The sequence below is a fragment of the Enoplosus armatus genome, chromosome 12 (assembly GCF_043641665.1).
Source record: "Enoplosus armatus isolate fEnoArm2 chromosome 12, fEnoArm2.hap1, whole genome shotgun sequence".
Taxonomy (NCBI): domain Eukaryota; kingdom Metazoa; phylum Chordata; class Actinopteri; order Centrarchiformes; family Enoplosidae; genus Enoplosus; species Enoplosus armatus.
Window position 1 is genome coordinate 4997727 of NC_092191.1, and position 23003 is coordinate 5020729.

General features: G+C 43.9%; 1 protein-coding gene across 1 annotated transcript in view; it reads left to right on the forward strand.

Annotated features, from left to right (window-relative positions):
• The window catches only part of LOC139293847 (homeobox protein Meis1), an 80044-nt gene that overhangs the window by 25675 nt on the left and 31366 nt on the right, over window positions 1-23003 (forward strand). Inside the window, exon 8 of the mRNA XM_070915454.1 lies at window positions 11505-11650. Within this exon, the coding sequence (XP_070771555.1) occupies window positions 11505-11650 (146 nt within the window). The remainder of the gene's footprint in view (window positions 1-11504; window positions 11651-23003) is intronic.

The window sequence follows — 23003 nt, forward strand, 5'->3', positions numbered from 1 at the left end:
AGACAAACTGTCAAGCCTGTGAAGGTGTTTTACTGTCCCTAAAAAGTCACAGAATTAGTTTTTATTTTGTACAGTTGATCCCTTCTTAAGAATAGAAACATACGTCATACTGACACTGTAATTGTCAGACAGGAAGTTGTTGCTGTGGTCTTAACCAGCGGCCTTTTTTATCCACTATAGCTTCCAGCTGCAAGGTAACATGTGGCCTCTTCTGTAATCTCCTGCAACTTGGTTTATATTCTCACTTGTAAATGTGAGCCCTGTAGAAGAATAAAAATGAGTCTCTCTCTGTCAACACACATGCATATGTTCACATGTAAATCACACACACACACACACACACACACACTCACACAGCCACTCTCCATTATTCTCTCACTCTCTCACTCTCTCTCCTTCAAATTGAAATAATTCAATTTATGGACACAGTTCCAGACCTCCCTGGCTAAGACCATTATGCATGGAGCCCCCCCTTTTCTAACAAAAGAACGGGAGAATTTACCAGCCGGCTCTCCAAACGACACCCACACAAAGCCAATTTCATGCCAGGAAAACACCAGCAGAAGTGCCATTTTTGGTCAAAACCTGCATCACTGTGGATTTTTTTTATATCACTGAATATGGGTACTTTCATTTTTGTTGGGGCTTATTTTTTATAACCCTGATATGACACATGCAACTCTCTTTGCTTCTAACATTCAAACCTGACTTTTACACAGGTGCTCACTCATTTAAAAGTGAAAGTGCAAATAACATCAGATCTCCTGCATTGGTAATCTTTTTATTGTGTGATTTAGCCACAGATTTGATCCCTGCAGTAAACAATCAGACCATTTACTACCTTTTATGGTCTTTAAGTGATGCTGAAGACCTACTTGTTCAAATATTCTCTTTCAGTTTAGGTGATAATGAGTTAAAAGCGTAAAGATGTAAAATACCACATTTGAAGTTACTGGGTGTGTTTTGAGTCCAGGTAACCTGGGATACAGGATGTTGGAGGTAAAGGGTGGATTTAATGTGTGTCAACTGGGCCAAGGCTTGACCCGGGGCTGACCCAGACCAAACATGCTGCCCCCCCCCCCTGAGGCCTACCACCCCCTGGTCCTTTTGACATGGATACCTGCTATAGGGATTTTAGTGAGAGATAAAGACCTCAGCAAGCTTTTCTAAGGGTTTAGAGAGAAAGAGGAAAGAGAGGGCTAGATAACAAATACCTATAGGTAAACAGAAGAGCAGCAGGGTGGGCTAGAGGGCAGCATCGGCGTTTACTTTGTGTGTTTGCAGAGCAACACAAGGCATGCCACTTGCCGTACACACACTCATGAACATACACATTTGGATGTAACCCGATCGTCCCTTCTCGCTCCGAGCCAGTGAAACTCAAAGAGATGAGCAGGGACTGGGGGCCGAGATGCTCACTAGTGATAACCTTTGGAGTAAAGGCCTGAATGTTAAAAACACACACACACACACACACACACACACACACTCTGCATATGTATATATATATATGTATTGTACACAATAGCTCCCATAGGTAGTCCCAGGTCTTTGTTCCACTGAGATTCTCTTTAGTGGCAGAGAGGTCATACTTTTACAGGAAGTCACCCCCAGAGAGGGCTGCCTCTTTCAGGAAGTGACTCGGTGGGACTGTGTGGCGAGAGCACTGGCGTCCACGGGGGGCATATCACTCCCGTCCACATGGGCCCATGCTCCACAGGAAGTAGGCCTGCTATAAACCCACTCACTTCCTCTTCCTCTGTCCCGAAAGCCTTATCAGGGCCACGTATGGGGAGGCTGATAGGACTACAAATCCCCCACATCCCCACAACACCACATCCTGTGCCTATCAAGGACACATTGACAAGGAGGAGGAAGTGGAGGCGCAGCATTACGTTGGAGGCAGAATCTATAGGGTGAATTCAATACTTCAGCCTGTGCAACAGTGGAGTTTTGTTGATATCAGAAGTGTGGAAATCCTCGATCCAGGCTTGAAGAAGGAGTCTGAAAGAGGGCATCCTATAATGAAAATGCCACACAGCTAAAACCCTAAAATGTAAATGCAACAACTCAACAACCAAAAGTATTTAAATAGAGTAGGTTGTTGCTCTGATAATGACTTATCCTGTTTTCCTAACCACCCCTTCAGTAACCTGAGCTTGTGGGTGCAGACCATATTATACTCCTTCATAGTACTAAAACCTTCTGTTATTCCAAAAAAACTCACTGGAAGCTAATGCGCTATTATTAGCCTGTGCCACCGCAGGGTTAGCGTGCCTGTATTATCTAACTACATACTGCAGTTTGGCTGGCGCTGATAGGTTAGCATGAGTGGGAAAATCCTTGTGCATTAAAAGTGTTTATCAGAGGCTGTGTCATTCAGATAGTTACCATGTGGAAAAATGCACACACAGGCGAGAGATGTACACACTAGCTCTGAAAGATAAACTGGGAAACTTTAGTTTGGTTAATGGAACTACACCCCAAACATGAAGGCATGATTACAGACGAAACAGACTGATTGTTGGTACTGAAATGATACATTTCCACTTAATTTTAGTTCATTAAACTGGTGGTTTTGATAGGTTGGTTGAAGTTAAACAAGGTCATGCTGCAAGATATAATTTCACAAAATTTAGCTCATCGGAAGAGATGAGATCATTTGAAAGGATTTATTTTCAGTAAATTCATGTTGGCTAAAAATGATACCTTGATACTTGATACCTTTATGCTAAGAAAAGATGTATTTACAGTTTGAGTTTATTGAAAAGGATATCTTGGTTTATTAAAGGACTTCTATGAGTAAATCTTGTGCTGAAAATATACATTCTTACTGAATGTTAGTCGTTGAATGTGTTGTTAGTCCATCACAAAGTTTAAAAAGGATGTTTCCCTTTGGTTTAGCTGAAGGTTCCCTCTTTTTGTCCCATGTCTACACTGAAGGACTTTTGAACGCCCTTCAGCACATCAGCTGACTTTTGGAAAGGACTGCCGTGCCATTGTGCTGTTAAGTGCTCTTAGCTTTTGTTATAGTCCTTGTCCTCGCTACCATCCCTTCCCCCAGTCTTCCATAGTCCATTTGACTCTCCCTCTCCCTCTCCCTCTCCCTCTCTCTCTCTCTGTGCGTTTGTTGTGAGCTGAGTTTGACTGAAGCTTGGTGAGTCGAAGGTGTCAAAAGCCATCTGAGAGGCAGCGAAACAATTGAGAGAGTGCGAGTTAAGAGTGAGAAAGCAGCAAAAGAGGCACGATTTCAGGAATCTTACCTTTTGTGTGTGTGTGTGTGTGTGTGTCTGAGGACTTCCCTTCACTGAGGCGAAGAATCTGTGAGCCCAGAGTCTGGCCTTCTGTCTTCAGGTTAGAAAAAAAGAAAACGGCAACACAAAGGCAAGAGGGGAAAAATCAATAGTTACACAGCAAAAGTGCTCAACATGAAAGGGTGAATTCATCGCCCTACACTTTCATTTTAGCTTGTACCGTCTGTCTCTTTCTCCCTCATTCTTTCTCTCTCGACTGATCTGGAAGTGGGAATAAAAGGCAGTCACTGTGTGTGTGTGTGTGTGTGTGTGTGTGTGTGTGTGTGTGTGTGTGTGTGTGTGTGTGTTTCTGTGCGTGGAGGCATACTGCAGTTTAATGTCGTGTCGGTGCCCCGTGCTTGAGGCAGTTTCCAGCGTGTCAGGCAGCCTGTGGTGATGACCCTTTACGGGAAAATGGCACAGAGAGAGCAGTCACATTTACACTGACATTTTTGCCATCACCTATGGCTATGTCAACAGGCCTGATCCCCCCCCCCCCACTCTCTCTCACAGCCAACAGTGGATGGGCCTCAGCCAGAACACACAGAAATACAGGAACACTTTCACAGAGACAATGACCATTAACACAGGTCTATATATCATACAAATATTACAAAACGTTGTCATAAAACAAATTTCCCAGAGCCCAATGTGATTCACTTTACAAACATTAAAAACTAAGCAGCACATCTGAGTAGCTTGAGACAGTGAATGTTGTCAGTTTGTAGACTGACTAATTGATTTATCAAATCAATATATCTTGTATCTGTATCTGTACGCGTGTACAGTGTCACCTGCACGCATGTGAATATGAAACACATGGAAAAACAAGCACAAGGCACTAACCACTCCAGCAAAAGCCACATAACTCACATGGACCTGAGGCTTTGACAAATGCCTTTAATTAACTCTTAAGTATGATAACTGCCCCTTTGTTTTTGTTTTTTTCCCTTCTTTTGTTGTTAGTTAAACACATTCCCTGTCTCTGGCTTCCTGATCCCCTCCTCATCAGATGACCACAAATGAAATAATTGCTCCAAACTTTGCTCGGTTTCTCACAACAAGAAGTCTCCAGTGGGCTTTAATCACAAATAACCCTTGTAAATGACTCACCAGTTACTGCCATTATTGGATCTGTCAGCGCTGATCCACAAAACTGTCATCATTCAAAGTAACTGGCTTTGTTATTGCAAAGCACTCGTTATTTACTGTAATTACTTGGATGTAATTGTCTTTGATTACAGGAAGCAATTACTTAGCTCTCCCCTGATTGTTTACCTGGCAAGCCCCATTTTTTTCTTTTGTAATAATGACAACTTTCTCTCTCTACCTAATCTATTTATTCATTATGTTGTGTCCAGTGTATGTTCAACAAAGATTAATCTATGCTTCAGAGTGATATGATCCAAATGCGTTGGCTGAAGTTTTGAGCAAAGATCTGTCTCTCTGGCAAAGGCAGGAAGCGAAGTCTAGACTAGCCATATTGTTTTGTCGACAGCGCATGTCATTATCCGCGGAATAGTCAAGGGGATTTCTCTCTGTCTCTCCTCCTCCTCGGGAATAAAAGGGAGGCAAAACAGCATTGGTCACAGAGAGTGTTTTGTATTGAAGTAAGTGTGTGTGTGTGTGTGTGTGTTTTGGTTTAGAATACTTTGGTCGTCATTATTGGAAAGTTGCCTCGTGGAAGATCCTAAGAAATGCGTGCATGTGAGTGTGTTCAAGTGTGTGTCTGTTTTTGATGCAGTAAAAGGAGAAACGCTTTTGAAAATGTGCCCCTAGTCGGGAATTGTGTTGCAAGGAATTCCTGCATGTTCAGAATATTTGGAGGTGGGAGGGGCCTGCAGAGACATGCAAAGGGAACCCCCCACTGCCTGCAACCCCCCCTGTACTCCCCCTCCCCAACTCTAGAGCTTATGAATGGCCTGAATACAATAAACGCCACTTTTTTTCTTTTCTCCCTCCCTCTTGCGAGCCCTTCTTTACCTCTCTGAGGATTTCTGGGAATGTAATGTATGTGTGTGTGTGTGTGTGTGAGAGTCAGAGAGAAAAGGAGTGAGAGGGAGAGCACTTTAGTGAATGTACATCGGCATGTGTGCGGGCTTTATGTATCATGTTTTGGGTGTGTGTGTGTATGTATGAATTTCTCGCCTGCCAATATGAGATGTGTGTATCCCATGTGGAACGGGATAGCAGGTCCCTGAGGCCTGGGCCTTGCCTGGGCAGCCAACCCAGGGTCATGTGAGCTTTCTGGGGTGTGAAACTCTAGGAGTGGCCCATGAGAGATCAGCTCCAGGTCACTCGCACTCACAGTGAAAGACACACACTCTCTCCCTCACTCTCTCTCTCTTGCAACAAATAGCCCATAGAATAAATGCGCTGTCATAAACTCAAAAGACCTGTCTCCATTTCTTCTCCCTCAGTCCATCCATGGCCTATAAAACCTTGCAAAAACATCTCACAGTGTCCTCCAAAAACGTTTAGCCATCTGTGAATGATTCCTCACACAGGTTCCCACTCATGACATCTGGCACAAAGCTAATATTCATAACCCTTATTCCTCAACTCAGCGGTGCTTCTATGAAGAAATTATTAGAAAGCTAAATGTCATTATTCTCTTGCGTTGCGCTAGAAGCGACGCGTCTGACAAGATCGCTGTTCGCAGATGACTGACTGGTGAATCCGCGGCTGTTAATTTGCCAGGCAGCAGAAAAATGGCTGACACCTCCGAATGGCACGTGTGCCCGCGCAGAGGGGGCAGGTAGTACCAATCTCGGTCTTACGCTGAGAGATGGTTCATAATCAGATCATAACAGATTAGCCTAGATACTGCTTGATAATGTCAGGGTATGCCTTGAGACAGAGAGATGTAGAGAAGTGATAAAGACACCGGAGAGAGAGAGAGACAGAATCGTTAGTACCCACTAGTTGAAGAGGTAGATGGAAAACATCAAGACTGAGGATATCAAACAATGTTATCCCACTTTACCTCAATTTTTAACCACATTTAATTAGTGAAATATAATTTACCGCTGTCTGTTTGATTTATAATACTAGAAAACTTTATTCCTACTGTGAAGAAAGATAACAATGCCTCATCTTATATCCCCAACACTGTGCAAATATCCTCCTTTCCAACCTCACACTCCAGCAGACAGCGAGAAAGAGGAGAGAGAAAAGTAATGAAGTAGGAAGGGGAGGAAGGCAGGAATGAAACATGAAGTGGCGGAAAGGCTTAAATAAAAGCCATCGAAGCTGAATGAGCATAGAAGTAAGTGTCTGTTTAGCTAATGCTAACGAAGCTAGTGAAAATGCATGAAGAAAGCTAACCTAGTTTTTACGTCATTATCTGTTTGCTCACAGTGTGTGTGTGTGTGTGTGTGTGTGTATATGTGTGCGCGAGTGTGTATTTGTGTATACAGCGTGTGAGGGGACTAATAAAATATTCCTTCCCTTGGTTGGCCCCGGGGCATTTCAACTGCCCCTGGCTCCTTCCAGTCACTGGCCTGCTCCCTAATTGCCACACACACACACACGACATTCAGAGCTTCTGTGGGTGGAAACACACATGCATAAAGAAAGACAGAGATAGACACACACGTACAGACGAATGCACATCCATGCATGCATGCATTCTTCACACATGAACATGCACCCCCACCGTCCTGCATTGATTCACCCCTCTCCCTCTCCCAGCCCCTCCTCTAACTAGTTGCAAAGATGTTGTCATGGCCGATCAGGGGGCCAGGCCCAGAGTTGTGCCTGTGGCTTTTCCTCGTGGGGAGACTGGAACCTGCTAGCCTAGCTGCCCCACGCTGTATGTATGCAGCCCAGGGTTACAGCCTGCTGATGCTCTTAATGAGCCTGGCAGCCTCTGTATGGAGGCTGACTGACTCGTTCATTGGCGGACTGGCTAACCGGCTGACTGACAAGGTCGCTTTATGACTGACTTACTGGCCAACTGACTTGGTGACTTTATAGACTGACTAGCTTACTGACTAGATAGTCTACTGGCTGACTGAGTGGACAACTTCCTGACTGACCGAGTGAAGGGCTTGTTGGCTGAACGACGAACTGACTGTGACGCCATGTGAGAAGCCATGTTTACACTTGCGCATGCAGATACGTTAGAAATTGCTGCTTGCATGTTGAAAGATTTCTGCCCATTCAAGCATACTAGTGATCCACACTGAAACTATAAAATAGTACAAACATTCAAGTATACATAAGTATGCCCAATACGTATAAGCCAACAGCTTTAAGTGCAATAGACATCAGTGGCTCGTACCCATCGATTATTCTCTTCAAACCAAAACACGTTCTGTCAGAAGAATTTAAAAGATGCTCCAACTGCATAAGAAGGCTACATATTGCATGTTTTTAGGGGCCAAAATAGAGAAAATAATTATCTGCATTACAGTAGAGATGGCCTGACTGACTGTCCTATATCTGTTTTTTTTTTTCCAATTGATTAACTCCAGTCTGCCACACAGCATCTCTTCCCTCTCCTATCCATTATTTCCTCGTCCTTCATTGCCCCCTTCAGTGGGAGTGTTTTTTGTTCTCTCTTCTCTGCTCTCACTGAATATTCCACATCCGTTCCTCCTCTCCCTCTCTTCTTATCCTCTTTCACTATCTCTCATTCGCTTTCTTTCCCTGTTTTACCCTACTTCTCTCTCTCTCTCTCTCTTTCTCTCTTTCTCTCTCTCTCTCTCTCTCTCTCTCAAAAACTGAGGTAACACCATTGACATTTCCCCAACATGGCTGCCAGACACAGTTTCGACACCTTTCCTGCTTCACTCTTCCTCTCTCCCACAGTCTTTCTCTTTCTTGTCCTCCCACCTCGCGCTCTTTCCCTTGCTTGCTGGGGCTAAAGCAAAGCAGAAATTAGCCCCAGACCTGGCAGAGGTGATTGGTATCAAATTGCAGTGAAAATGGAAATGCCAATAAAATTGACGGCCCTTCTCCAGCCCTCCTCCTTCTCCCCCCTCTGGGTATAGGTCAGACCTGCTTAGAAGTATTGGGAAAGGAGAGGAAAGAAAGGAATATTGAGAGGGTTAGGGGTTCCCTCTCTGGCTTAGGGCTTCGGTTATAGGTGACAAAAACTGTCTGTAAAATAGGGATCAATTGTTTCCTTATCATTCATTTTCTATAAATGTTGTGAGAAGATCTTTTGTGTATCAGACATGAACACAAGTAGTGTTTCTGTGTTCTTTTGACATGGTTCAATGACATGAGAGAGATAGAATATGGGCAGAGATGTAATTCAGCATACTTCTCTCACATTATGCATCATTTTGGTATGTGATTAATTATTGATTAGCTAGAGGTCTTTGGGGTTGTTCTATATTCTGTAAAGTCATAATTAAGAGCTGTATAGATTGTAAATGCAGCTTGCCTACCATTTTATTCACCATATATCAATAGATATGATGCAGTACTTTAAAATATGGCTGATGTAGTGCAGTATGATATTGTACCATATGGTGCAGTGGCAGCCTAAAGGTTAGAGAGCAGGCTTGTGTCCGGAAGGTTACGGTTCGATTAGCGGAGAGCAATGCACTCAGTGATCCCTGTTATACAAAGGTTAAAGATAAAAACACATACAGTAGTATATAATAACGTACAACATGATACGATATCAAGACGAAGCCTTATGGTCCAAGAGGGTTCAGTTTAGATGAGATTATGTGTTAGAAAAGAGGGCAGACAACGCACACAGAATCATGTCATTTCTGGTGACAGTTTTCTCTGAACATCCACACGTTTATTACTTATTCTGGGCTTTCTCTGTCTGCTTTGTGTTTTCTCTCTCCCTCGTTTCCCCTTCTCTTTTCCCCCCTTCTCTCCATGCTTCTCACGATTTCTCACCTCTTCCTGAGCCTGCCTGCTCGCCCTCTCTTACTTGCATGCATACTCACTCACTCACCCACTCACCCACTCATGCTCTGAGCTGGTACTCCGGCCGTTTGCTTCTGTTTTCCCAACTCGCATGGGACAAGCCCCTAGGTTTGTTATTGTAGGCTTTGCTGAACATGAGCCGGTCTTTACAACGGATTGAAAGCATTTGCTTCCAATGAAAATCTGGTCTTAGATTACAGGGCCTCGGCTCGGCTCACCCCTCTTTTCCACCAGGCAGAGAGACGTAGAGAGGAAAAGAAACAGAGAGACAGACGGGTGGGTGTATTTTAGCCCTGAAACAGTAGGCAGAAAAATAACTCACTTGTTAAGCTCAGGCTGCGTTTGTCCCGGGCTAATGATGTAACTGAAGCTTACAATGTGAGTGTGTTTTTAGACAGAGAGCTCTAGGAGCTCGGTGTGAGGGGAACAGTGTCTGTTTGTGGGGTGGGGTGGGGGTTGTATTAATGTTGTGCTGAAACAGTTGATTTCATTAATTGTTTATGTTTATCAAGAAAAAGTTCCCGCTCTCAGATGTGAGGATTTGAATCGCACTATCGCCTGAATCTGACTCTTGACCTTTTGGTGGTGTTACAGTAGCCCAACCCCACCACCAGCTTCACATGCATATGTGCATTATTAATGTGCAGTGGGTGGCGTTTGCATCAGAATCGCACCGTCTATGAAAAGCAAGCTCTTGTTTTATCCCTCCCCCACCCTCCATAGCGTCACCTCTGCTTTCACACGAGGTTCATTAGAAAGCCTTCAAAATGTGTGCATATGTATCTCCTTCTGCCAGAACAGTTGGAGAGGGAGAGGGAGTGAGGGCTGGCCAAGAGTGTTGTTTCGTATGGATCGCTGAGAGCCTCTCTCTCCTAATGGTGTATATAATTCAGGTGCCCTCCAGGCATGCTTTCAGGAATTCTTTTGCCTGAGGTAATGGGGAGCAAAGGCCTGGGTTTTAGGCCCTTGATTATTCCATTGATGTGGCAGGCTGGAAAAAAGTCATCTCCAACCGGATTAGCGCCAACATCCCCATTAATTATCGATGAATCGGGGGCTTAGGGTTTAGCTAGGTGCTGGGTGTCGCCCTCTGCAAGTTAGCGGAGTGCGAGCCTGCTCGAATGCAGTTATCTACTCCCGCCACAGTGAATAGACCTAGAAGCTTTAGAAGTGCTTTGTGTGTAATCAATAAATAACTGGATCCAATTCTTTGCACTGCTTCGGCGTTCTTTTTCTTTTCTTTTTTTTTTTTTCTTTCCTTCCCATCACTTCCAGGCAAGAGAGGCGGTAAAAGTCAGTTATCAGCCGCTGAAATTTCTAGCAGTGAGGGTGCCACTTGTTTACCTCGCCTCATGTTTTTTTTATGATTATCGTCTTCATTGAGGGTGGCTCGCATTTTTGAATAATGATAATAACAATTAGGCTTTTCACAGCCAAAGATGGGAAGAGCCTCTTTCTCTCCACCGGAGCTATACAGAATGCGTACAGTAATTGGGTAGTATTGAATATGTGCTGTGTGTGTGTGCATGTGTGTGTGTGCATGTGTGTGTGGGGGTTCATGTTGTTGAGTCTGAATGCAGAGATGCTTTCACTTTTCCTCTCAGTGCTCAAATACTCTAAGCTGTCTCAGTGTTCCCCTTAGGTGAGGTTAACTGGCCTTAATAGAGCCTTATCGAAGCCCTACAGGTTGCTGTAAGCAGCCATGACGCCATTGTTATGAAAAGCAGCTAGCTTTGTTAGCACTGTTTGTGCCTCTGACTTCCTTTTTTCCACCTATTTTCCTTTTATTTTCCGCCTTCCCCCTCCTCGCAACCTCCCCTTTTGTAGTGCCGTGTTACTCTTTCCACCTCAGGTAAAATGGCAGAATGCGCCGGGGCGACGCTTCAATAACTATTTTCCCCTCAGGATAATAAAGACTAAATCTCTCTGTCATTTTCAATTCTGCGCAGGCTTGGATGGGAGAGTGGGGAAATGCGACCTTACAAGTCCTTTGTGCTCCCCTTCTCTCTCTCTTTCTCGCAGAAAGATGCGAGCGCTTGCTGTGTTTTCAAGTGGCGGGGGGAGAAAAATGAAAGGCAGGGTTATTTATAAATGTATTAAAAATGAATGCATTTATGAGGTGCTGTTTTCCAGCCATTCTCTGCTTGCCATTGTTGTGTCTCTATACCCCTCCGTCTGTGCATACAAAGCCCTCCAGAATTCCTTCGAAATCGTATTTATTCCCTTTGAACGCAGAGGCGCAGCGAATGCAGGAAGTAAACAAACTGTGTGTCTGATCTCCGCTGTCTCTTCCTGTTTCTTGTCATGTGACAGGTGATGGCCTGGACAACAGCGTGGCTTCGCCGAGCACAGGGGATGATGATGACCCGGATAAAGAAAAGAAACGCAACAAGAAGAGAGGAATCTTCCCTAAGGTGGCCACCAACATTATGAGAGCATGGCTCTTCCAGCATCTAACAGTGAGTTGAATGACAGCATTTCATTTCATTTCATTTATTTATTTTCATTTAGGACAACGCACACATCAGTCAACATTTCTGTAAATGTGCCACTGTTAGACAGCTTGCCAATTTTCAACCGCAGCCCTTTGGCGAGATGTTTTGAAACCAATAAGGTGATGGTTGAAATTTACATACAGAAGATGCCATAAAGACAGTAACAGCAACACAATAAGCACTCTCAAGACAGTGACAGAGCAACAGGAAACAGCACACATACAGGCATGCAGAGCAGCAATAAGACATAAATACAATATGGCAATCGTAATGTTGAGCTTGATAAAATGTTCAGAGATGCAGTTACAAGTTAATAAAGTGGTGACATCATACAGCAGACACATCAGCCACGCAGCACAGAGGTGTTAGACACAACTATAGAAGATCATACCACGTTGTTAATTTGTTAATTTGTTCTCAATCACTCTCAGTTTCATATCATGTGTGCACACTGAACTTCATCTCACAGCCACAAGCTTTCTTATTCTTACACACACACACACACATACACACACACACACTTCCTTTCTAGCTCTGCTCACTTGCACACAAAGGAACACATGCACACACCCTCAGACACTGACACACTCATTGACGCTCACATACACACCACCAGAGCCCCCCCCCCCCCCCCCCCCCCTTCTCCACAATGTATCCCGGTTCGTACGGTGAACACTTCAAAGACAGGCCCGTGTAATCTGCCGGCGATCTCGGCAGCCTGCGCTCTCGCTCCTCATTCATCTGCTGAAACTGAATAAGGTTGAAGCCAAGGAGAGACGCCCCTGGCCATAACTGCAGATATATAGATGAACCTTATTAAGAACAAATCTGTCATTATTTAACAGATGCCTGGGATGCTGCGAAAGCCTGTGGTTTGGCTTTATTTCTACTCAATTATAGCAGGGAATACCAGTGCTATTAGCACCAGCTGACAGTGACACAAAGTGTTCGGGGGGAAATAGTGTGGGAAAAATGTATTTTGACACTGGAATAGATCAATGTGGCAGTTAAAATGGAGCCAACAGTAAATACAATGCTGTCTTATTTAATTCAAGTTTCTTTCTTCTCAAACACGATCAATTCACCAGCTGCAGATAGCACTGCTAGACATTATGTCAACATCTCTTCATACTTACCAAAGGAAAGAAGGAAAAGAATCCATAGGAACTTGTGTACTATAGTTTATACCGAGTCACTTCAGCTTGATGAGGATGTTCTGTGGTAACATACTTTGAGGACATTAGACAAAGAAATTAAACTGGAAAGTTTCAAACAGGTTTCAGACCTCTGAATCACCGCTCTCATCGGGCTAGTTTGATGTCAACAATGTTACATTTTGAACATACATCCAAAGAGGACACTGACGGGACTAAAACTGCATCGTAGAGAGAGTTCATGTGTAAAGCTTTTGAAATCTTTACTGTTTTTATTGTTGCACGAAGTCAAAATCCTTATAACAATTTGAATCTCGGGTTATATTAAAAAAATATGTTTCTAACTAACTAACTTCAGCCAGCCTTGCGTCCCACACATTCTGCCTATGTCAGGAGTTTGTGGAGAACACGATACAGTTTGGCTGAGTGGGTGTTGGTTTGAATTGCACAAGCCAACAGGGAGGATGCTGGGGAAAGTAATTCTGTTGTTGGATTATGGATATTGCATGGGCTCCACTTTCTATTTATTTATTTGTAGCCTGTCGTTGATGTCGATGGTGTGCATTGTACATTGTCTTCTTCTGTTTCCGACCGTGTTAATGGCAAATCGGAGGAACTTTATTGATTGCGTACACTGTAGTGTGGCATGTAGGCAGAGAGATATTGTGTATCTGTGCGCACACACACACACACACACACACACACACACACACACACACAGAGTTCACAAGGCTTCTTATACTTTTTGTTTCACTTTGTGCTCTCCCCTTTCCATCTGACCCTCACCACCTCCTTCACAAACCACCAGCTCTCCATCACCCTGCACACACACACACACACACACACACACACACACACACACACACACACACACACACATCATCACACATACACACTAACCTCTCCTCCAACTCCCTGACCTCAACCCATACACCCCCTGAAACCTTTGGGGCTACAGAGGAAAGGTGTTTGAAACGTACACACATCCTGTCTGTGGAAATACAGTTCAGCACACACTCGCCCAGTGAAACACACACACACACACAGCTACACACCTACTGTGTCATATTACACCATGAGTTGGGCTTATGGGAGGCTTCTGCACTGTTAGATCTCAAACAGTGGGAAGGATATAAGTGAGTGTCAAGGGAGGGAGGGAGAAGAGGAGGAGAAGGCGAGGAGGTGAAGAGGGGGGATGAGGAGGATCCATCAACCTTTTCCTTCTCCCAAGCAAAAAGAGAAAGTAGAACTAAAACATGCACACATACAGGCACACAATGGCACGGGGTATGTTGCTTTATGGCACAAAACAGGAAGACGCTGCTAAAGCTCTCAGAACTGCGAAGTAAACTTAAAGGTTGATGGAAAAATCACTTCCAATATGTTCATCATCTTTAGTAAAAGCAAACGGAAGAGAGGAGCAACGTCTTCTTTGTTTATGGGAAATGTGGTCTTAATTTTGAGAAACACTGGCATTAACGATACCACTGGTGTCAGATAAATGCTCGCAGTGGTTTCATTTGTTTACGTTAATCATTCCTCAGTGTCACCATTAATTTAATCACCATATGTCCGTGTTTATAAACGCTACACATGGAAAATCTAATGGAAAAACATTTACAGTATCTCCTACATTAGCAGTGTGTCTCTCATAGACCTGGACAGCTGATCCAGGCTCATCCTCGGCATCATCAGCTGGCCTGCCTTTGTTTCACAGAGGGAGGGAGGATGTGAGTCTGGCCTCTTAGAGATAGACACAATGCCAATTAGGCACACGCAGATACATATACACACACACATATACACACACATTTTCATGACAAAGTGCTGTGGTCCTACACAAACGTGAATAAGGGAGGATCTGTAATAAATATGCAGGAATTTGACAGTGGAGAGACAATGGGACTGAATAGAGCAGAATACAGTGGAATAATACAGGGTAGAAGTTTGGATACCCACCTTGGTGTATTTTCTGTTATTCGCCCTCACACTTGGACCCTCAGGGGAGTTCCCATTATACCGAAGCGGAAGGGGAAGGTGGGTGGCGAACTGAGGCTGCGAGTGCACCAGCAGGGTAGGTGGTAGGTGGCATTCATATGGCTGTTTTCTTAGGGTTGTTTTGAAGACATTTCTGCATCTCTGCTTACTTATCCATCAAGGATGCTAATTTCCATAGTCTTCTTCTAGCAGGAAAAGGGAAAGATTTTAGAGTGCCATGTTTGTTATTAGCATGGACACCAACAGTAGAAAAAGTTAAGTAAATCCTTGAATTGCCGGTATTGTCAGTGCCAGGGTCAAAGGCACAATGCTTTGGGATGAAATGCATATTCCCATGTGCAGGGTGACAAAGTTAAATTAGGAAATAACAGGTAAAGAACTGGGAATTGGGAGGAAAAGATGCTTCTATCTGTTGCGTGATGCAGTGACAGATAGGGCAGTGGTATTGAATTTGTGATGATGACGACAGTCGCAGCTCGCTGAGTTCTCTCCAACACACCCAATGAGCTCATATGTTGTCGACAGCGCTTGTGGGACAAGTTCATCGGAAGAATTTGGCTGCCCTGACTTGGAGCGACTACAAAACATTAGCGTTTACCGCCTGTCACCAGTGGCCGAACCACGCAGCTTTCTGCCAGCTTGACATACAGCTGTAAACTTGGTGGGGAACCAAGGTAAAGGAGAGGGGAGGGCTTTTCCACTAGTGTCCTCATCTCAGTTAGTTTTCTGTTGACATCCTTAATGAAACATATGTTTTGACTACTAGCAGTCATTTGGCTTTACTGACTAAGTGAATGGGAGATTTTGATAAGAGTTATCTTATAAATACCAAAAAAAACCTTTATATCTGCTTAACATCAACGTGCTTAAACTTAGATATTAACAATTATATGTTTAACAAAATGATTTAAGTTTTATTTTAAACTGATGGCATAACTGGCTGAGCTGTCTTGTTGCTTTGTGTTACAGAGAACAAACCTTGAGATGAGGAAATAGCTAGTAACCAATCTCTGTTTCCTCCATCCCTCCTATTGTGCAGTTGGAATCCAGCTAACTCCCACCAACCACCCCCACCCCTACGCCCCCCCCTCCTCACAAATGGTATTTTCTTGTTTAATTTAACAAGAAATGAGTAGTAAATGAAAGCTCAGGCCTCAAATCCCCAACGCGCCCTGTGCTCTGCTCTCCACTCCCCTATGAAAAGGCAATTTGTGAAATTATGTGACAGAGTAATTAGATGGAATTCATCCCCGCCTCCCCACGACACACACCACCCGTATCCCCGTTTAGATTGTTGCCTTGCTAAACTGAAGTAGGTGTGTGTGTGTGTGTAGAAAGGAAGGGCAGGGGAGTTTGGCATTCACAGTGTTAGCATCGGTATATTAGCCTGGCAGACTGGGACACACACTCTCATACACATTATCACTAACACTCTCTCATTCTGGCTCTCCTCCCCTCCTATTTGTACACAGACTCAGTGTAACGAGGGGCAGCCGTGATCGCAGCTCATAAAAGAAGCCAACCCGCAAACCCTCAATGAGCTGCTTTCCCCCCCCCCTCCTCCTCCTTTCTCCCCTTAAAATGTGTAAAATGCACAGAGAGAGAGAGAGTATAAAAAATCCAACTGGAAGGCATAATCCCCCGTTAATACAATTAGAGTCTAATTTAACCGCTCGTGTACGGAGATGTAGCCGAGCTGGGGGAGCACTGTTACCCCCCTTGGAAATGTTTTTTTTCCTTTTTTTTTTTTGCAACACAGCAGCGTGCAGCAGGGTTTTGAGCAGAAACAGGTGTGAAAAGCAATATAATTCATTTCTGCGCTGGCAGAGGAGGCCAGGAGCCTCGCTGTCCCTGAGTGGAGGAGGAATCCAGACTGGGTGTGCAGGGTGGGAGGGGGCGTGAGAGGAGGTGATAGATGGATGGATGCATGGATGCATGGATAGCTGCATTAATCATTAAAGGCAAGACATTTTCCCTTGGATCCTGATGTCTTAGGTTTGGATTGAACAGGAAAGAAAAAAAACATTGCAAAGGACACTCAACTTTATTGTCACGCCAGTTCGGAAAATTGCTTCCTCTGTGTGGCAGGAGGGCGTCTGCGTTTGACAGTATTCAGTTTTTCTGGTTAAATCAAATGTTCTTTTGATGGTCACAGAATGACTCAATATTGTGTTTTATCTGTTCCTGACACAGAGTATATAATCAACATGAGTGTAAACTGAAGACTTATCAGTTCCCGAGCTTGAGAGAACACAAACCAGATATGTAAAGCCTCTTCTAAACAACAGAAGGGAGAGAAAAAAAAAACTTTTGAGGTCAGAGTTCACCATTGCCTCTGATGCCATTAGTCTTCGGCTGTTTATTGCTGGAGCCTGGACATGTCAGCACGCTGATCACCCGCGGCAACCCTGACCTGCCATGGCAACCCCAGGCCTGGGAGGGTGTTATCCTACTTTTGTACACATAAAATTCAGAGAGGCAGAGGCACATAAAAATACATATATATATATATATAAAAAGGTTATTTTTATCTGAAACTGACTTTTGGCCATTTTTTATTAGATATTAGGTCATGGTGATAAGAAGGAAATGGGTCAGAGAAATGGGGATGACATACAGTACAGCAAAGACACAATGCTTGAATTGAATCCAGAACACACAGACGTAGCATGTATTCTTTTCATGTTTACCACTATGGTTGTCCTGTGATTGTTGTTAGACTTGTTTGTCTTAGTTATCCACTAAACAAATTAAATTTCTCTTGAAAAATAATTTCAATTAACCATCCAAGCCGCCAGGACGCCTCGTTAATAACTTTGCAGAGACATCAGGAAGCGAGCTTAATAGGAAAACATCTGCAGACTTATGTGTTTTCATGCATTTATTCATAAACGACGACAAAGGGACGATGTCCACCCTGATACTGTAAAGTTAATACAGTGGCCTATGTGGCCTGGTGTCTCCGATTAGGTCTTAATTCAATCTAAGTGGCAGTCAGAATCTTAGGCGCCACTGCATTAGGATTTCAAAGAGGTCCAGACGACAGACAGACGGACAGATCTGCCAAAGGCCTGGCATGACACTGTGATGAGACACAGCAGCAGAAGAAAACAAGAGAACAACTTAGTCTTATTCTCAGCATTTTTATTCGGTTTCCGATAGTTTATCTCTGGGAATGGATTTGGCTTTGGGCTGTGTGTTTCTGAGTGTGTGTTTGTGTTTGTGTGTGTGAATCTGTCTTTGAGGGCTAGTCTTTGTGTAAATGTGTGTGTGATTGCTTTTGTGCATGTGCGTGGCTAGGAGTGTGTGTGTGTGTTGTATGAGGGCATTTGGAAGCAAAGACTTGTCCGTACCAATCGCAGGAGTGGTTGGTGTCAAAGAGGAGGCAGCTGAGTCAACCTGCCAACCCCCACAACACACGCACACACATGCACACACACTCATACTGTGCCCCAACCCCCACATTACCCCACACCTTGTAATGAAAACATCATCAATTATCCCTCTTGACAGGCCCCAGGGACCAAAGGCAGACAGCTCTCTTTGGGGGCTTCTCTTTGTGGACTGACCCTCACAGATACACAGACTTGCTGCTCACACTCTTTGCCACCATTTCATGAGGGCGTGCATGTTTTTTTGTTTTTTTTTAAAGCTGATAGGCAGATGACCCGTCTTTTCTAGGGGGGGTAGATAGTGATCCATGGGAGTGGATAGTAGATAGTAAGACCGGTCCATGTGGCGGAGGTGTAGGGGGCAGGAGGTGTGTGTCTGTTAGTGTGAATGTGTATATGTGTGTGTTATGTGGGGTTCTGGGGGTGTTGTTGGTGGAGGGGGGGGGGTAATGGTACGGCTGGGGCAGAGGGAAGCCATCAGCCCTGACACAGACTCCTGAAAGGCCATCTGTTTCATGATTGATGGGTGGAGTGATGGATGGATGAGTAGATGAATAGAGGGATGGAGGGATACAGTAGATGGGTAGAAAGACTGACACATGGCAGATGTTGGGAGTTTGAACAGCAGAGTTGCAGTTGTGACTTTTTATTGTCATATATGTTATACAATTCTTCCTTGAGTATTGCTGTTTAGAAGAACAAACCTCTTATTTGCTTTTGTGATTTATTTTCTTCATTTGAAATCAGCATCCCAGACGTTCCCCTGCGTTGGTACAGATGTTTATGTAGCGCTCTTTAGATCTGCTGGCCCACCTTAATGCATTTCATAAGTTTGGGTTTCTAAGGAGAGTTCAGTGAACGTTTCAGAGGCTTTTACATCCTGCCAAGAATCTTATTCTGGGAAAAACAGTGCATACTTTACATGCTTTAAAGTAACTTTTGTATAAATATCAAATTCTATTGAGTTTATTCTATTGAGATTATTCTATAGAGTATTGGAAGGTTTCCGTGTAAAGCGCAGTCTGTATGGAAGTCATATTGGTTGAATCTTGGTCATGAGGGAATAAGACACTTTAAGGGTTTTCATTACTTTTCAAGTATTGTCATATGAGGATATTACCACTAATCTCATACTCAAAGCAGGCTGAACAATTAGTTTATATACATATATTAGTGCAGATCAGGTCTTTTACAAAGTCCCTTTACATTTCTGTCAACTCTGTATTTCAGCTTTTTCTCCCACTTTCTCCTCTCTGCTTCTTGTATCGTTTCCCCCCTCTTTTTAAAAGCCCTCAAGGGCAGTTAACTTTTAATTCATGTCACCTTTGAACTTTTCCAAAATGTCTGCCATAGATCGAGACCAAAAGCAAGCGTCTGTGTGTGTGTGTGTGTGTGTGTGTGTGTGTGTGTGTGTGTTGATCTGGCCTTGGTCAAGGGGGCGGGTCGGTGTGTTTCCTTGAGAACGTGAGAACTTTACAGACCCTCAAGGTCGGTCAGTAGCACTGGAGGGGATCACCAGTCGCAAGAGATCTAACATGGCTCCCCAGAATACACACACACACATGTTTGAACATGAACTGTAGGGGTTTCTTTTTAGTTTCTTGTTTCTTAAATGTTGTATACATTATCTAACTTTGTTGGTTTAATGCAGTTTAATGTTTTAAAATGATTAAACGTCAAGCTGAGAGAATATTTAATCCCACTCTTAATTTCTGAATTAATTTGCCACCATCATTACCATCTTCCTCTTCTTTTTCGCTTTGCCATTCTTCTTCTGTCCCTCTCCCCTCCCCCCAACCCTCATATAATTTCATAGTCGGGAAACTATGAAACAGTTCAGTGTGTGGTTTCATTGTTGTACGTCTGAGTGATTGATGGCGTCATGCTGAAGCTGTGTTTCACACTTGTTCTATTTTTCATTATCAGCTGTATGTGATAAGTGTGTGTGTGTGTGTGTGTGTATCTTCAGACTGGACAAAGGCCCAATAACTCGGATGTGTGAAATTATTCTTGGTTTGGTACACACTAATCAGTTTGCAAATCCGAAGAAGGGGCCCACTCAGACACACACAAACACACTCAGATGCAAGCATACATACATACACACACTTTTGCATAGGCCCACAGCAGTGACGTCGGCAGTGCCTGGGTGGGGTGTGGAGTTCCCCACCATCACTGTGGTATTTATTGGAGAGTGAGTGGCAAGTTGACGTGTGGAAGAGTCAGGGAAAAATATTGTCATAAGTCTGTGGTTAGCTTGATGGAATGATTCTGTTCAAACAGATGAGCAATGTTGGCGGTTCAGCCTCTCATTCTGACTGTAAGCAAATACATCACTTCCTTTTTTTTTTGTTTAAAACTCCTTAAATGAAACTTTGGCAGTAACCTTTCAAGGAACAGAGTTTAGCATAGATGTCTGTGTGTAGCATGATTTTGTTCAGCCAGTGATATATTAAATCTGCTAAGTGTGAAATCACATTAGCGCTAGCTGTTAGCCATTATCCATTAGACTGTGTTTGGTGATCCAGAGGATTGTGGGATCTTTTCTGGCTGGAGTCAGCAGCTCAATACCTTTTACTTACAGCAACTGCAGCAGCCTGCCCTAGATACATTTAGTATGTGTGTGTGTGTGTGTGTGTGTGTGTGTGTGTGTGTGTGTGTGTGTGTGCGTGCGTGCGTCTGTGTGTGATTGCATATGCAGTTGTGCTATTATTTGTATGTGTCAGCTTTATGTCTCTTTTGTAAGTGCTGTGTACGAATGTGTGCGTCTCTTTGTGTCTCGTTCCTTGCGTGTGCTCGATGGATCCTGTGGCTTTGCCGTCGTGGTAATCAGTTTGCGCGTTGGCTGAACTAATTTATCAATTCAGTTCCTCCCGCTTGTATTCTCTCCCATGCGTGAACCCTCTCTGTTTCCCCTACGCTCCGTCTCCGTCTCCCTCTCAGACAAAACACTTCTTTCTGACAAACCATAAGGGTTTCCTATCTTTTATGCATGCCTTCTGCCTCTCTGACTTCTCTCTCTCTCCTCTTTTCTTCCATGACTCCCTCTCTCTCTCTCTTTTTTTTCTGTAATGCACTGCTGTGTTGCCTTACATGTTAATGGCCTTGAACCATGATATCATAGCAATATTGGGGCACTCGCGCTGTTTCAAAGGCATTGGAGAGTGATCTATGATTTATAGATGAGATATCTTGTGATATCTATCCATAACTCATCATTTTACACCTTCTTGTCTCATAATGTTATAATTGAAGTTTTCTGCATAAAAGGCTCATGGTGCTCTAGAGGCAGGTGGCTGTAGCCTGGTAGTGTGTTTACACTTGGCCAGCTGACCCGAGGTGCCCCTGTGGAGCCGGGTGGTCAGGTGTGTGTTTGTGTGCATGACAATGTAAGTGCATCTGTAACACACACACACACAAAGTATGCATGTGGACATGTGTGTGTGTTTGTCTGTGGTGTGCATATTAGTGTGTCAGGATGTTTGTGTGTGTCCAGTGGAGGGAGAGAAATGGTAGCTAGTGAACCAGGTGGTGAATGCAGACAGGCAATAACTCATGGTAGAGGAGTCGGATAGAGTTGAGGGCTTGGAGAGGAGATGTGGTGGGAAAACCCACGCTGACGCACACACTTTCATTTTTCTCACTTTTTTCACGACTGTGTCTTCTTTTTACTTCTTCTCTCCCACTTTCAAACATGTTTCTGTTCCACCTATACTCCAATATGTCTGTGATTTTCTTAATTCCTCCTACATACTCTCTCTATTATGTATATTTCACCTTGCATATTTGTCAGCTTTCTTCCCTTTTCTCTCCCTCCACTCTCTCTGAAGTGGTTAGCAATTGTGGGGGGAAGGGGGGGGGGGTTGATCAGGGCTGAGGGTGCTGCTCACTTGTTTGTTACGACAGATTAAGTCATTGATTTGTAAAAGCGGTGCACTGATGGAGAAGGCTCTCCGCTTCTGAAGATGAGGAGGGAGAGAGAAAGCAGAAGAGGGAGACGGAGCGATGCATTTGGCGGAGGGAGAAAGAGGCGGTTGATATTAAAGTCGAAGGAAAAGATGAGAGGTAACGGTAAAGAGAGGAGTTAAGTGGAGGTGGAAGAAAAGAGGGAAGAAAAGGAGGCAGCATGAGATAGTTAAGCAAAATGCTAAATATAGAACAGAGGGATGGAGGGGGCGGAGACGGGTGAGAAAGATATGGAGATGGAGGGAAAAGAGGAAGGAGGGAGGGGTGTAGTTGTACTTTGAATGACAGAGATGTCAGAGGAAGACAGAGGAGGTAGAGTGAGAACGCTTCATCTTTCAATAGCACTGGCTGCGTCCTCCTTCCCTCTTATACTTGCCGCTCCAAAGAGCATAAGGGAGCAATTGTGAAATACCCTTACCTAGTTTCAGCATTCCCCCAACCCAGGTTCTTTTCACCCCCCTAGGGGCCAACGGTGAGTTTCTAATTAAAACGTTGGGGGCAAAAGGGTAATTATGATAATAACATAATAATATCGCCAGGGTTATTAGAATGTTCTGTGGTCCCCAAATTGCTTCCTCGGAGAGATCAGATTTCAGTGGCATTACGTAAAGTCAAATTTCCTTGAAAGTCAGGTGAAATGAAATGGATTCCCCCATGGTCGAGTTGCAATCTGAGAGTCTGATTCCCTCTTGTATGTCACAGACACTGAGTCTAAAAAAAGCCCTTTAGTTTCTCACCATGGTGACATATCCAACCCCCACTCCACGCTTACTTTCAAGCTCAATTTAATCAGAGGAGTTTATGTGG